General features: G+C 43.9%; 1 protein-coding gene across 1 annotated transcript in view; it reads left to right on the top strand.

Moving 5' to 3' along the window:
• LOC148014925 (putative cytosolic oligopeptidase A) overlaps window positions 1-15,740 on the top strand; it is an 81,299-nt gene that overhangs the window by 21,059 nt on the left and 44,500 nt on the right. The window contains exons 2-4 of the mRNA XM_087664942.1: window positions 1,044-1,211; window positions 1,470-1,593; window positions 2,776-2,852. Coding sequence (XP_087521068.1) covers window positions 1,044-1,211; window positions 1,470-1,593; window positions 2,776-2,852 — 369 coding nt within the window. The remainder of the gene's footprint in view (window positions 1-1,043; window positions 1,212-1,469; window positions 1,594-2,775; window positions 2,853-15,740) is intronic.

Genomic DNA, 15,740 nt, shown 5'->3' with positions numbered 1-15,740 from the left:
TATAGAACTTCATGAGCTGTTTGTGTCGCCAAAGTTCTAGAAACTAGTGTTTAATGAAATAAAATTTTTGGGACTGGTTTGAGAGCTGACAAAATCCCAGAAAACTCTGATAAATTCCTGGCAATTTCTAGGTTGCTTAACATAGCCGTGGTACTATTGTCCAACCTGTGAAATCATACAAAAGATATGACTGATGACTAGCCTGATTGATGATCAAGCTAGTCCAACTTGGAAATTCCTAAGTCTGTTCTCTTTAGGCCAAGCGTAATGCTGCTACTGGTTGACTATTTGTGATCCTGTTGGACTGATGGTATGGAAGCCATGTGGCAGGTTGCGATGTCATCATGGTGAATCTGACCTGCTAACTCTTTTCCTTGTGTTTGTGTGGTGTCCTGCTAAGCCTGGATCAGGGCGAAATGATTCTATACTGGTCACACGGTAAAAATGTTATTCTATACTGGTCACACCTCTAAGCCTGGTTCAGGGTGAAATGATTCTATACTGGTCACACCACAGAAATGTTATTCTGCCATCAAAGCTACGTTTGAGCAAAATCTGAAGCAGCACATGCTTTAGGTTTGAAAGTTTTTTGGTGTAGATGTCACACCTCTGATAGTGTTGAGGTGACTGAGGGTTCATGCATCAATAGTTGGTTTGCATGTGTAACAACTTTCATGGATTGAAAATACCTTTTAGACAAGAAACTGATGGAATATACTGGAAATTTTCCCTTGGAAGTGCTGAAAGGTTGATAAATTGCGACATTGACTTTCCAAAACCTAGACACCCCAGATCTAAGATGTCAGATATGAGAGTGCATTGTTAGAGTCTTTTATGGTGGAGGACTATATTCAACATGCTTGCAAAGGTATCTCACAAGCCCTCTCTTGTACTCAATGACAGAAAGTGCTGTTGTATGCTTCCTTAGAAGTGTGGGAGCATCTTGATTGATATGAACTTGTGATGATATTGTTTGGCCAGTGTATAAAGCTCAAGCTCTTCATTTGACAGCTACAAGTTTGAGTTTGTGTATGGTTTTACAGGAGGAGGATCTGATAAAGTTGGAAGACAATGTAAGTCCATCATGGTCTGGTGTGGTTGAACCTTTGGAAAGAATTGTAGATAAACTGAGTATTGCATGGGGTACCGTGAGCCATCTGAAGGGAGTGAAGGATTCACCTGAGCTTCGAGTTGCTGTTGAAACAGTGCAGGTGAGCTCCATGTACCTATCTGTACAATTGTTTCTTTAAGAAAAGAAAAACAGAACTTATGATAATGGTAAGTACTGCAAGATGGTTTCATTTAGTTTTAGAAGCCTTATGTAAATGGTCGCCGCCGAAATGTTTCTTATGGTTATTTGGGTCAGCAATGTGCTGGTCTAGCAATTTACGAAGTAATCAGGAATGAATCATAAAGGTGATTTTTACATATTAAGGACCTTTCAAGCTCATATATGCCACTGTGTGCAGCCAGAAAAAGTTGCATTTCAATTGAGACTAGGTCAAAGCAAGCCTATCTATGAGGCTTTCAAAGCAATACGAGAAGGCTCTTTGTGGGATACTTTAACAGAGGCTCAACAACGGATTGTTAAAGGTACATGTTTTTAATGATCATGTTGCATTTTGTATGTGTCTGAAGAGAGAGGTATTGGTTTTATAGCTGCGTTTGTAACCTGCATGTCACTTGTGGTAAGCAACCCCTTGTTTCTATGAACTGCTATTTAACTTGATTGGCAGGATATTTATTGGTGTTATTGGTTAATTTAATTGAGATAAAACCAGCACCAATACTTTAGACATTCTAAACAATCAATCTTTGTATGACAAGCATGGTGTATGCTATTCCATCAACATGGGATTTCAAGTATGCAAATTGCATGTTTGCAGCAGTATGCTCTATCAACGTCTGCTGAGGGCAAGTGGAGTATTAAGAATGTATGCAGTAAGAACGTTTTGATGATATACAAATTGATGGGTAGGATGGCAGAGACCTTATTAAGTTGCCATTATTCCACAATTGTTAGCCATTATATAGGTTGGTGGATTTGGATATGGGCTGAGAGATGTACAATGAGGATTCATTATCTCCCAAACTATTTTACTGTAATGCTTCATGTCATAGAAATATATTGGAGAATAAGAGAATCGTTAAGGTATCTCTTGCATCCCATTGTCAAAACCCCTCAACCCTGGACACTTCTATAAGAGTTATTAGAGAGGCTGCAGCAGCCTTTTCTGATTGTTAGGCCATTTTGACTATGTTGGTAAGTTGAAGAGAGCAGCAAAGCTATTTTGATTTTGGGAAGCTAAAATCTTGGCAAGGCCTTTAGATTCATGTTGATTGCATAGAAGGGTCACTTGGGAAATTTGATGATATATTATCATTACCACTAGAAGGTGCGATTTAATTAACACATCCACAGACTCTGGGAGATGGAATCAGATTGAGTGTGTTCAGAAGTATCTGGCATGGATCAGAAACTGGCAGCAGTAAAGAAAATTTGCAAAGTGCGTGGAAGAAAGAGCATACTAGCAAAACAAAGCTTCAGAATGCACAAGTCAACAATAGTTTATGATGTTCTTTAAGCTGGAGGAATATGCAGTGTTCTATGTGCATATCACGACAGGCTATTGAAGCTTTTGGTTATTAAGGGAATATCTTCTTTTTTTTTTTGGCCCTGTCTGATTAGTTATAACTCATCAGAATGCAGTAACTAGGAAAATCTGGATGTTGAGTTGCTGAAGGGTTTTATCTTGTTTCATGACATTTTGTAAGGTGAATTGAAGGAGGCAACACTTAATGGCGTGGGTTTGGAAGGAGATGCCAAAACCAGATTCAACGAAATTCGTCAGGTTCTCATTTACTACATCTTGTGGCTCTGTCTGAAGTAGGTTTGTTCTCGTTTACTTGCATTTGCTGGCACTACCTTTGAATTGTAAGTTTGACTTGCCGTATATAAACAATTTAAAAGCTGAAAATCATGGGAAATGTATGACACTCTCAAAACTTTTTGAGCTTTTCCATGCTCATTTGTTGGCACTACCTTTGAATTGCTAGTTTGACTTGGAATATATAAACAATTCGAAATCTGAAATTCATGGGGAAATGTATGAAAAGCTCTACACACACACACACACACACACAGATTAACGTCTACAAAAGGCCAAAAATGTTATATTTGAAAGTCATAGAATTTTCCCAAGTCCCAAAATACCTGTCATCTAATGCTATGACTAACTAAATGGAGAATAAACAATATATAGCTGATGAATACAAATTAATGTCAAAACCAGCCTTTGATCTCATAATACATTGTGCTTTTGCATGTGTAATGCTCCTTTGTCTTTGGCTTGAGCTGACAAAGTTGGCAAATCGTGTCCTTCGAGGGGAATCTATGCTGTATCTACCTATCACGATCCGTAGCTGGTGTGAGGATGTATGGAGCTGTCCAATAGCGCATCGTAAATCATGAGACACAAGTATGCATCCATTTCTCTCAGATAGGTAAGAAAACCATCGAGAGAAATTTCGCCGAAGATGTTTCCACTGGAAAGTCATCTTTGTTCCTAAATCCTTAGTAGGTGTCACCCATGTCTTGGCTGTGTGTAGCTGAATAATCCTTATGATGCGGTTCCGCTCCTCTCGAGTGAGATCTAGGTGAGGGCAATCCAAGCTCTACTACAAGAGTGGGAGGTGATTCATGTGTAATCCATGTAGTTGTAACTATGTCTTTGTCCAAGTATACCAGCCCTCAGTATCCCCTTGTAATGCTAGCTGTCTAGATGACTCTAGTGCGAGCCAAGAGTATCTTTGCCTCCGCAATCTCTAGAGCCTATGCAGGAAAGTCACGGTTTGGAAAAGGGCCTCTGCTACTATGGGTGGTGCTTCCATCTCTACTTTGACGATCTCATGGATCGATGGATAGTGGACTTGATAGAAGGCCTTTAGTGCATTTAGGTGGCAGTGCAATCCCTTTGGTGTGCTGGAGATGAGGACTATATCATCTACATTCAATAATATGGGTATCGGCTTTGAGGCAGTATCCCTCTCCTCCAAGTCTATTAATATTATTTGATATCTTATCAATATAAAGCTTGAATAGAGTAGGTGAGAGTGGCCACACCTGTTTCACTCCACTCGTATTGGTGATCTCCTCTGACAACCCTCCTGGTGCTTGTACCTATCTTGCGATAGATTCATATAGTGCTAGTATCCCCTCTCATCTTAGTAGTTGGGACCTTCAGCTCCTATAGTCTCTACATGAGCCTGGCATGGGGTATTGTGTCAAAGGCCTTGCAAAAATTGACAAAATAGCAGTATAACCACCTCCCCTATGCCCCCTCAATGATGGCTTGAAATATTGAGCGTATGATCGATTGTGTGTAAAGAAATGCCCTAATATAGAAACACAAATACAAATGTCAAACAAGGCACAAACTTATAACATAACACAATTAGGGCTAGAGTAACTCAGAGACAATGAAGTGTCAAAAGTTGATGTAGTGATAAAAGTGTGTAAAACTGTTGTAATAGACTACCAAACACAAAAGACAAAGGAAAGAGAAACACTGCAAAATAAAAAAATACTGCACAAAGAACTCAGAAGCAAAGAGATGCTCAGGAAATGGAATCCATATACCAAGATATGAGATAGTACAGATCCAATGACTCAAGATCCAATGTGAGTTACTAGCTATGAAGGCACTAGCACTTGCTCCCTCTCTCCACCAGAACTTGCAGGAGGTGAATGATACATGTGTTAGCAGAGTATTTGTCAGCTCATGTGTGAGTCCGAGCTTGATCTGGGCTGGGCATTTTTATTCGGTATTTTAGTTTTTTTCTGGTGTGGCATTTTATGCCATTGGGGCATTTTTATGCACCAGTCGGCCAGCATTAATGCTGTCCGACCAGCATTATTGCTCCCCACTTTTTCAGCCTATTTATACTCAATGCTCCTCCTCAGTCATCATCATCATCTTCACCATCTGCAGACTCTGTGGAGAGAGGAGCCAGAGCCAGTGCCAGTGCCCACGCAGCCAGTGACTCACTGTTGTATGCGACTGTCTCGTGTTCAGATATATGGATTCCATTTCCTGTGCATACATCTGAGTTCTCATTTGTATCGTGTTCTTTTCTTTTCTCTTTTTGTCTTGTGTTTCAGCAGTTTATTTCAGCACATGTTTATGCTTCCACCGCTGCTCCACTTCTGACATGGTATCAGTTTTCAGGATGTGTGTTTCTGCTGTGTTTTATTGCTGATTTCAGAACTGTTTTGTACCCCTGCTGATCAGGCGACTGCTGTAGCAGCCAGGCGACCTGTTTTGGGGCTGTTTTCAGCCTGCGTTTTTTGCAGTTTTGCCATCGCCTGCTGCCTACGCACCTTGTACTGCCTGCGTTTTTCATCTGCAGCTGCTGGCAACAGTTTTCTACCTGTTTTTCTCCAGTTTACAGCCTGCGTTTTGCTGATTCCGCATCTCTCGTGGCTGGGTGACTGTTACTTCAGGCCGTTTTTGCTGTTTTTGGCAGTTTTTGACTTTCTACGGCAGATTTTGTCTTCTATTGATCAGATTTTGGGTTATATTGCATGTGAACTCTCATTTTCTGTCGTCCATGCTTGTGTTTTGGCTGTGTTTCCTCTCTACATTCCATCTCTTCTCTACTTCTCTTCTTATCCTCTCCATATGGCTCCTCCGTGCACTTCCCCTGATGATAAGTTACATGGACTTGATTATCTCACGTAGAGTGCTGTCATGAAAGCTTGGTTTGTGCAGAAGCGGTTATGGTACATCGTCTGTGGAGCTATTGCTCGACCTCTCCGTCCTTTTCCTCTTCCTGAAGACTTTGATGAGGACAACCATGAGGAAGCGGTGCTCACATGGGACTCAGACGATGCCCGTGCTTACTCGGCGTTGCTTCGGTGTATTTCTCAAGCGGTCTTACCGGCGGTTACCTCGTGTAGGACATCTCCTGAAGTATGGTAGAAGTTGCAGCAGATGTACGAGGCACCTTCCACCATGCGGGCAGTCACACTTTATGGCCAACTCCAACAGATGATCTTTGAGCCGAAAGATACTATTCAGTCTTTTCTTCTTCGTGTTACGCAGGTACAGGACTAGCTTCGGCACATGCAATCTGCTCTTCCCGAGGCGCATCTCGTCGGGACGGTCCTCTACAAGCTCCCCCTGGAGTTTGATGGAGTGGCCAATGCTTTGCGGGCGCAGACATCATCGACTCTTGTCAGTTTTACACATATGACCTCGATGCTTCTTGAGCATGAGATATCCTTGAGATTACAGGGGCGACTTCCGGCACATTATGGAGGCTTGGCTTATGTAGCTTTAGAGAGGGGTGACGGGAAGAAGAAGTCGAAGGCCCAGTGTTACCACTGTGGCAAGAAGGGACATTTGCGGAAGGACTGCAAGAAGTTAGCGGCTTCCAAGAAGAAGGAGCAGAAGACGAAGCGGGATGTTGACTCTACCGATGAGTCCTCTCTTTCATCAGACTCCGACTCCGATCCTCCGACCAAGGTGAAGTCCAAGGCGCGGAAGGGATTCTCTTCTTTGGATCACGGGAAGGGCTTGGTGGCCCCTTCCTCGGTTGCTTTCTAGTGGTGGTGATGAGGTCATCCCTCACGACTCTCGTGCCAGAGAGGAATTGTGAGCAGGTGTTCAGATGGGGCAGCGGCGCCTCATCTCTACTTTTATACCGGTGCACAGGTTCTAGAGAGGGACGTCCCTGACGCATCGACTTCAGTCTTTGGCGGAATCAAATCCTGGAGCTGGGATTGACATCTAGGTTCATGCTGAGCTAGTTATCTGACAGAGAGCGGGAGGCTTTCGTTTGGAGCTCACAGGAGGGGACACTTTGGCGGTCTGGCCAAAGGTGGGCAATCCATGGTCACCTATGTTCAGGGGCATTTTGCCAGGATGTTCTTGTATGCTACTGCGAGACATTGGTGATGGACACAGAGACATGCTATGATCTTCTCTATTTTCAGGTGATTGGTACGATCGACATCGACATCAGGTTCTCTCCGAGGCACCTTGGTGGTGGCTTGATCACCCACTACTTGGGTATCCATGGTTCTACTTGGTGGTTCTATGTTGTATAGTTTCTGATTCCTTTTCATTGTACTATTGTATTGTATCAGATCACTCATGATCTGAGAGAGGGTGTTAGCAGAGTATTTGTCAGCTCATGTGTGAGTCTGAGCTTGATCTGGGCTGGGCATTTTTATTAAGTATTTTAGTTTTTTTTTGGTGTGGCATTTTATGCCATTGGGGCATTTTTATGCACCAGTCGGCCAGCATTAATGCTGTCCGACCAGCATTATTGCTCCCCACTTTTTCAGCCTATTTATACTCAGTGCTCCTCCTCAGTCATCATCATCATCTTCACCATCTGCAGACTCTGTGGAGAGAGGAGCTAGAGCCAGTGCCAGTGCCCACGTAGCCAGTGACTCACTGTTGTATGCGACTGTCTCGTGTTCAGATATATGGATTCCATTTCCCGTGCATACATCTGAGTTCTCATCTGTATCGTGTTCTTTTCTTTTCTCTTTTTGTCTTGTGTTTCAGCAGTTTATTTCAGCACATGTTTATGCTTCCACCGCTGCTCCACTTCTGACAACATGATGATACAAACGATTGTGGAGGAGGAATGCCTAATATAGGGCATAATAAATGCCAAGAATATGACAGGTTGACTAGTAGTAAATGCTGATTAGTGAGGAATAAATGCCCTGAACACCATGAAAATGACAAATATAAAATGCCTGAAATATCTACAATGTACCCAACCCTCTTTGGCATGCACAGACTCACACATGAACTGACACATCTGCTAACACCCTCTCTTAGATCATGGGTAATCTGGTACAATATAATGATACAATGATAAAAACCTATCAAAGTCCATACAACAATAAACACCAGAAGTGAACCATGGGTAGCCAAGTAGTGGGTGGCTAGCCTACCACCAAGATGCCTTGGAGAGAATCTAATGTCAATATCGATTGTATTAGCTCTTGAAAACAGAGAAGAATCATAGCAGCTCTTGATATCAGTCAACAATGTCTCGCAATAGCATACAAGACCATCTTGTCAAAAATGCCTTAGAACATATATGACCATGGATTTGTTAGTAGATTAGTCAGTTCATGGTTGAGTTTGTACATGTGGTACAACAGGCTGGGCACAGAGATATTTTAGGCATTTTATTTGTCAGCATTTATTGTGTTTTGACATTATTTGCAGCCAGTCGGCCAGCCAACTAGTCATATTTTTGGCATTTATTTGGCCTATATATTCTTAGGCTTTCTCCTCCATATTCATTCATCACCTAACAATTCTTGGAGAGAGGGAGCATGTGCCAGTGCCTCCACAGATGGTAACTCACAGTGCTTCTGTACTGTCTCATGTCTTGGTATATGGATTTCATTTCCGGAGCATACATCTGAGCTCTCATCTGTATTGTGTTCTTTCTTTCCCTTTCTCTTTTGTCTTGTGTTTTCAGCAGTTTATTATAGCTTATGTTTATGCTTCCATTGCTGCACCACTTTTGACATGGTATCAAATTTCAGGATTTGTGTTCCTGCTGTGTTTTCTTGTTGATTTCAGGACTGTTTTCACTCTTTCTGATCAGGTGGCTGCTGCTCCAACCAGGCGAACTATTTTGCTTGCATTTTTTGTTGACGTCAGCATCTGTACAACCTTCGTTTTGGTGCCTCTGCATCTCCTCTTGGCTGGGCACTTGCATTATCAGGCCGTTTTTGCTGTTTTTGGCAGTTTTTGACTGATTTCTTGACTTTTTACAGTAGCTTTTGTCTTATTTTGGTCCGATTTTGGGTTATATTGTATGTGAACTCTTGCTTTTTGTAGTTTTTGCTCGTGTTTTGGCCGTGTTTCCTCTCCAAATACCTTCTTTTCTCTACTTCTCTTCTCAATCCTCTACAGATGGCTCCTCCATGCACATCCATTGATGATACGCTACATGGAGATTCTTGTGAGGTTTTTGCAGCTTCAGAGAGGGGTTCGAAGACAAAGAAGTCGAAGGTCCAGTGCTACCACTGTGGCAAGAAAGGTCATTTACGGAAGGATTGCAACGAGTTAGCAGCTTCCAAGAAGAAAAAGAAGCAGAAGATGAAGTGGGATGTGGACTCCTCTAACGAGTCATCATCCACCTTAGATTTCGACTCAAATCCTCTAGCTAAGGCGAAGTCCAAGGCACGGAAGGGATCCTCTTCTTTAGATTGGGGAAGGGCTTGGTGGCCCCTTAGTTGCTTTCTAGTGGTGGTGAGGCAGTCATCCCTCACGACTCTCCAGTACCAAAGAGGGAGTGTGAGAGGGTGGTGAGATGGGGCGGCCGTGCCTCAACTATATTTCTATAGAGATGCATAGGATTCAACGAGGGATGTCCTTGACGCATCGACCGAAGTTAGGCAGGTTCAAATCGTGTAGTTGGGATTGACATCCAGGAGCATGATGGGCTGGTTACATGATAGAGTGGGTGGCTTTCGTTTGGAGCTCACATGAGGGGACACTTTGGCGGTCTGGCCAAAGAAGGGGAATTCATGGCCATTTCTGCGATGCGGCATTGGTGACAAGATGGTCACGTATGCTACATTAGAGGCATTGTTGACAAACATTGAGAGCTACTATGATCTTCTCTATCTTCAGAAGCTGGTACGATCAATATCGACACCAAGTTCTCTCCGAGGCACCTTGGTGGTGGCTTGCGCACCCACTACTCGGGTATCCATGGTTCTACTATGATGGACATTGTTGTATCTACTATGATGCGACATTATCATTGTATATTGTATTGTATCAGATCACCCATGATCTGAGAGAGGGTGTTAGCAAATTAGTCAGTTCATGGTTGAGTCTGTACATGTGGTACAACGGGCTGGGCACAGATATTTTAGGCATTTTATTTACCAGCATTTATTATGTTTTGACATTATTTGCAGCCAGTCGGCCAGCAGTTAATGCTGGCCGACCAGTCATATTTTTGGCATTTATTTGGCCTATATATTCTTAGGCTCCCTCCTCCACATTTATTCATCACCTGACAGTTCTTGGAGAGATGGAGCTTGTGCTAGTGCCTCCATAGCTGGTGACTCACATTGCTTCTGTACTGTCTCATGTGTTGATATATGGATTCCATTTCTCGAGCATACATGTGAGTTCTCATCTGAATTGTGTTCTTTCTTTCCCTTTCTCTTTTGTCTTGTGTTTTTAGCAGTTTATTACAGTTGTCCCCTCATGTGAGCTCAGACTAGGAGCCAATCTTGCTCTCTATCAAATAACGAGCTCATCATGAACCTTGATGTCAATCCTAGCTCCAGGATTTAGACTTTAGTTGATGCATCAGGGAATTCCCTTTGGAACTTGTGCACCTATATATCTATATAGATGAGGCACAATCGCCCCACCTCACCACTCTCTCACACTCCCTCTCTGGCACTTAAGATTATGAGGGATGACCGCATCACTTGCACTAACAACCTAGAAGGGAGGCCCTTGTAGCCATTGTCGAGGCCACATAGCTAGAGCCTAAACTTGGACCTGGAGATGAGAAAGACTTGTCAAGAGAGTTGTCACGCTTTGTCACCGTTTGCACTTGCTCCTTACGTAAAGTTGCTAATATCTTGCAAGCCTTTTGGAGGTGTCTTTTTTGTAAGGAGGAAAAACTAAGAGACTAGAGAGAGAATAGGGTTTGCGTGGAGAAACAAAGTGTGTGTACGGTAAACACTAAGAGAGAAGAGAGATTCAGAAATACAATAAGAACATGGTGATGATGCACTGAATCATGCTATGAGAAGAAAAGTTGATATAGCGGAGCTAGAGCTTAGAAGATGACTGCACTGTCTTTCTTGAATGAGGCGGCACACATGTGGGGAATTTGCATAGTGAAGGGAGCAAAACATAGTCCTTCGGGTAGTGGGCTATCGAAGTAATCATCGGAAGATGAAGGATAGCTGTTGAGGGAGCTATTGTAGTCTTGTGATGCGGTTGGAGATGAGGAAGATAATCACTAGCTTGTCGAGCGAGCAAATTGCAGTTCTTAGATGCTGGGAAGATGGCCTAGGTAGCAGAATACAAATCCTAGAGCGTGTTGGAGTTGTCAGATGTGGGGGAAGTAGCCTAGATGCTAACACGAGATGGAGCATGATGACGCCAGACATGTAGGAAACCCAAAACCCTAGGCTGCAAAATGTAAATATGTTGGAAAATGACAACCATCTATGGAGGAGACCAAAGAGAGACAATGAGAGTGTGGTGAAGCAAAAGAGTAGAGTGTACTTGCCGATTTAAAAGAATGAGAAGGAAAGGTACAAGATAGATCTAAGAGAGACCTAGCTCTAACTCAACTAGAGTTAACTGACTCTAACTCCAACTCTAAGAGTGGTGACACAACTTATAACTTTAGATGTGTTCACACTAAGAACTAAAAAAGAACGAAAGACTAAAACATTGGGCACTGCCCATAGAATTGGTAAATTCTAACACCCCCTTGCAGTGTCAATGTAATAAAGTAGAGGAATGATCAATCACCAAAGGGTAGCAAGTTTAAGGACTAGTGAAAAGCCTCAAACTTCTAACGAGGTAGTGCCTTGGTGAAAATGTCTGCAATATTTTCCTATGTAGGAATATACATCAAGTTGATCTCTCCTGCATAGCTTCTCTTTCTGACATAATGGTAATGCACCTCAATATGTTTTGTGTGAGCATGAAACATAGGATTTTGTGCCATTGCAATAGCACTCTGACTATCAGAAAGAATGGGTGTAGAACCAAATGGTAAATGTAGATCAGCCAACAATGTGCGCAACCATACACATTCTACTATTACTGTGAAGGTTGCCCTGTACTCAACCTCACTGGACGAGGTGGCCACTGTAGGGTGTTTCTTGCTTAGCCATGAAATGCATGAATGGCCTAGAAAGAAATAGTGTCCACTAGTAGATAAATAAGACAGCCAACAGCCTGAGCTGTAAATTGTAACATCAGACATCTCTTCACCATCATGCATCGACAACTTTAAGCTTGGCTCCATAGGAATGCACATAGGTTTGTAGTCTTGCATATTAAACCTATGTAACAGCTTATCCACATACTGTGATTGTGACATGATGATACCATGCTGATTTTGGGTGAATTGAACCCCCAAATAATAGTGTAGACATCCCATATTTGACATAGCAAATGCATGTTTTAATTCGACCTTGAAATTCGCAATTGCTTTTGAAGGTCTAGTGAGCAACATGTTATCCACATACAAAATGATAATCAGCAAGTTGTTAGAGGTAGAGTCATCCCTTGGACAGGCAGTCGGACACGTCAGCAGAGTGCGGGAGTGCCACGTCAGCACATTACGGCAGAGGACATGTCAGCAGGCGCCACATCAGCAGTGCAGTTGGACAGATTTTCTGCCTGCAGTCGGCCAATTTTCTGCAATTGGCTGCATTTAATGCAGCGGACTTGGTGCTGCGCCACGTCAGCAGTGCAGTAGGACAGATTTTCTGTATGCAGTCGGCTGCATTTAATGCAGCCGACCTGGTGCTGTTAGTTATTATTTTTTGGCTATTTATAGCCAGTTTGTGGCACACTCCAGCATTCATTCTGATCTTGAGATCTGTTGGCTGAGACAGACTGTGCTCGGGCTGATGGAGATTGAGGTCTTCAAGACAGAGACACACGTAGATATTTCCTCTGCCCCTGTGTATATTTCTGCACTCATACAGCATACTACATTGCAGATTTTCTGCGTTACACTGTCTCCTTTTCTCTCTCTCTCTTCTCTTTGTGTTCATTCTCTCTCAATCTTTGTCCTACGCTTCCGCATCGTTGCACTCTGCCATGGTATCAGAGTGGTGAAGATGGACTGATTGAGTGCTGAACCTATTTGAAGAGGAGGTTTCAGTGCGACACAAGGTTGCGTTTCTAGGATTCGAGGGCGAGCAGGAGAGCTGTGCATCGGATCAAGGCTGAAGCAAGCGTGGGCATGCGGGAAAGGAGTCCAACTGGTGAATTTGCTGCAGGTTATTGCTGTTCAAAGGGGAGGAAGGTTGTGTTTGAGGTCTTCCATTGCAGATTTTACCTTTTCATCGCCTCCGGCGGGTGAAGGAGAATTGGGTAGTGGAGGAACCAGCCCTAGAAGGTTGCATTTACACAGTCAGAGGAGGCTGATTTTGCGCTTGTGTAAGTATTGCAGGTTAACATGTCTACAGAAATTGATTTGGAGTTCCAGGCGATCATGGACAAGAAGGTGCTTGTCCTACCGGCTCTTCCATCGGATCAAAAGTTTGATGGTGACAATTACCACATCTGGGGGGTGATAATGTTGGCTATTTTGGAGTCTTATGATTTGGCAGGATTGGTGATGGAGGAGATTAACAGGCCCTCGATGAGTCCAAACTCTCTTTCAATGCTCGTACGGAGTTGACCAAGGCCCAGTCTCATTGGGACAAACTGAATGCCAGGATTCATTCTTTTTTTTTTCTGTCTTACACCACAGCCGTGATAGCTCACATCGAGCACTTGATGGTGGCTCGAGAGATATGGTTGAAGCTTGACCAGATGTACAACCGGATGACCCTGATGAAGAGGGTTTCTTTGGAGGTGCAGATGCGGACCTTGTCCGTGAATAAGTCTTCTTCGCTTCGAGAACACATCAACAAGCTTCGGCAGCTTCAGATGTAGGTTCAAAATGCAGGGAAGCCTATTTCCTCTGAAGACATGGCGATCACTTTACTGTCCCAGTTGCCGCCACGGTTCGATATCTTTTATTCCGCTCTTATTGCATTAGGGCGGAAGTCGATTCTTTGGTGGGAAGAGTTGGTTCCTATGGTCTTGGACCAAAAGGAACAATTGAAGGGACAAAATGCTTCCAAATCGGAGGCTTTGGTTGGTCAAGCCTCTCAGAAGAAGGGGAAGACCAAAAGAAGAAAAAGGAGGACAACAAACCCAAGAAAGACAAGGTGAAGGAATCGACTTGCTATATTTGTGGTAAGACCGGTCATTGGAAGAAGGATTACCTCAACAAAAACAAGAAGGACACCAAGAAGAAGGACACCAAGGATTTTGGAGCGGTGGTTGCACCCTCATTAGCTGCCTTTCTACACTTCCCAGTCATTGAGGACTCTACACCGAAGACTTCTGAAGCTGCGATGGCAGCTCCCCAGGCTTGTGACTGGATTGTGAACAGTGGTGCCTTGCGGCACGACTCCTTTTCCCGTTGGTGTTACCCATTTGCGACCTTCGCGTGGGCAAATTCTCATAGGAGACAACTCTTTTGTGTCTATTGCTGCGCAGAGTGAGTAGTCGATTCCCGATGGATGTGGTGGTACCCATACTTTTGAGGTGTTGCATGTGCCAGGCTTGGGGTATCATTTACTTTCGGTCCATAAGATTTGTGCTCTTGGCCTCTTGGTGGAGTTTGACAGTGATACTGTTCTAGTCCTTGATCGAGGATCGAGGAAGGTTCTCTCTGTAGGGTATGAGGAGAATGGCATCTACAAATTGAAGTCTTCTACAGCTCTTACTTCTCTTCTTCTTACTTCTCAGATACAGTCCGAGCTATGGCATGCTCAGTTTGGCCACCTGAACTACGAGTACCTTCGGAAGGCGTCATGAGGGTCATTTGTTCGAGGATTGCTAGACATAGTGGTGAGCAATGAGCCATGTGTCTCTTGCATTCGTGCGAAACTGCATCGAGATGCGATTCCCAACAGAGCTTCTAGGTTGTCTACTTCACCCATGGAGCTTGTATCTATGGATCTTTGTGGCCCGATAAGGACCGAGTCCCTGAAGGGGAGCTTGTACTTCATGTTGATTGTAGATGACTATAGTAGGATGACTTGGGCCTATTTCTTCACATTGAAGTCGGAGGCTTTCTTGCACTTCAAGGATTGGCTTCTCTTTGAGGAGAAATGATCTGGCCGGCGACTGAAGACCTTGCATTTAGACAAGGGATGTGAATTTATGTCTAACGAGTTTGCTCGGTTTTGTGCAGATAGGGGCATTCACCAGGAGTTTGCTAACACCAACACTCCTCAAGAGAATGGCATTTTGGAGCAGAAGAACCGAAGTGTGATCGAGATGGCGCGCACCATGGTGAAGCACCGACAAACACCTCAGTTTCTGTGGGCCGAGGCAGTGGCCACCACAATTCACATCCTCAAATCAATCTCCCACTTCGGCCGTTGACAGGATGACACCTTTTGAGGCTTACTTTGGGACGAAGCTTGATGTCTCTTATTTCAGGATCTTTGGGTGTAACGCCTATGTGCATATCCCGAAGACTCAACGTGACAAGTTCGAGGCGGCTTCCCGACGACAGGTTTTTGTTGGCTATAGCTCCCAGTTCTAAGGTTATCGTCTGTTTGATCCCGTCAAGCGGGGTGTCTACAGGAGCCGAGATGTGCGGTTTATGGAAGTTCCGGCCATAGAGGGGGGTGAGGAGCAGCCCGTCCTTGGAGATCCAAGGGAGAGTTGGGCTCTCGAGACAGTTCCTTTGGAGCCAGAGCCTCTTGATGGAGATTCTTCTTTTGATTCAGAGTCTTCCCTTCCACTGGCCACCCTCGAGGAGCTTCCGCCGCTGGATGTATCCAAGTCTCTAGGAAATGGAGAGCGACCGGGAGAGGTTTGTCCTCCTTCTCGTTGGGCTCGTGACACACTCTGAGATCAAGGGATCGAGGGGGTCCTTGAGGAGTGGGAACGGCAGGATGGACCACG

This window comes from Lygodium microphyllum, chromosome 24, assembly GCF_053477565.2.
Source record: "Lygodium microphyllum isolate KBCC chromosome 24, Lygodium_microphyllum_v1.1.10, whole genome shotgun sequence".
NCBI lineage: Eukaryota > Viridiplantae > Streptophyta > Polypodiopsida > Schizaeales > Lygodiaceae > Lygodium > Lygodium microphyllum.
The sequence above is the reverse complement of the archived record's forward strand: the minus strand, read 5'-3'. Positions and strand labels throughout refer to the sequence as shown.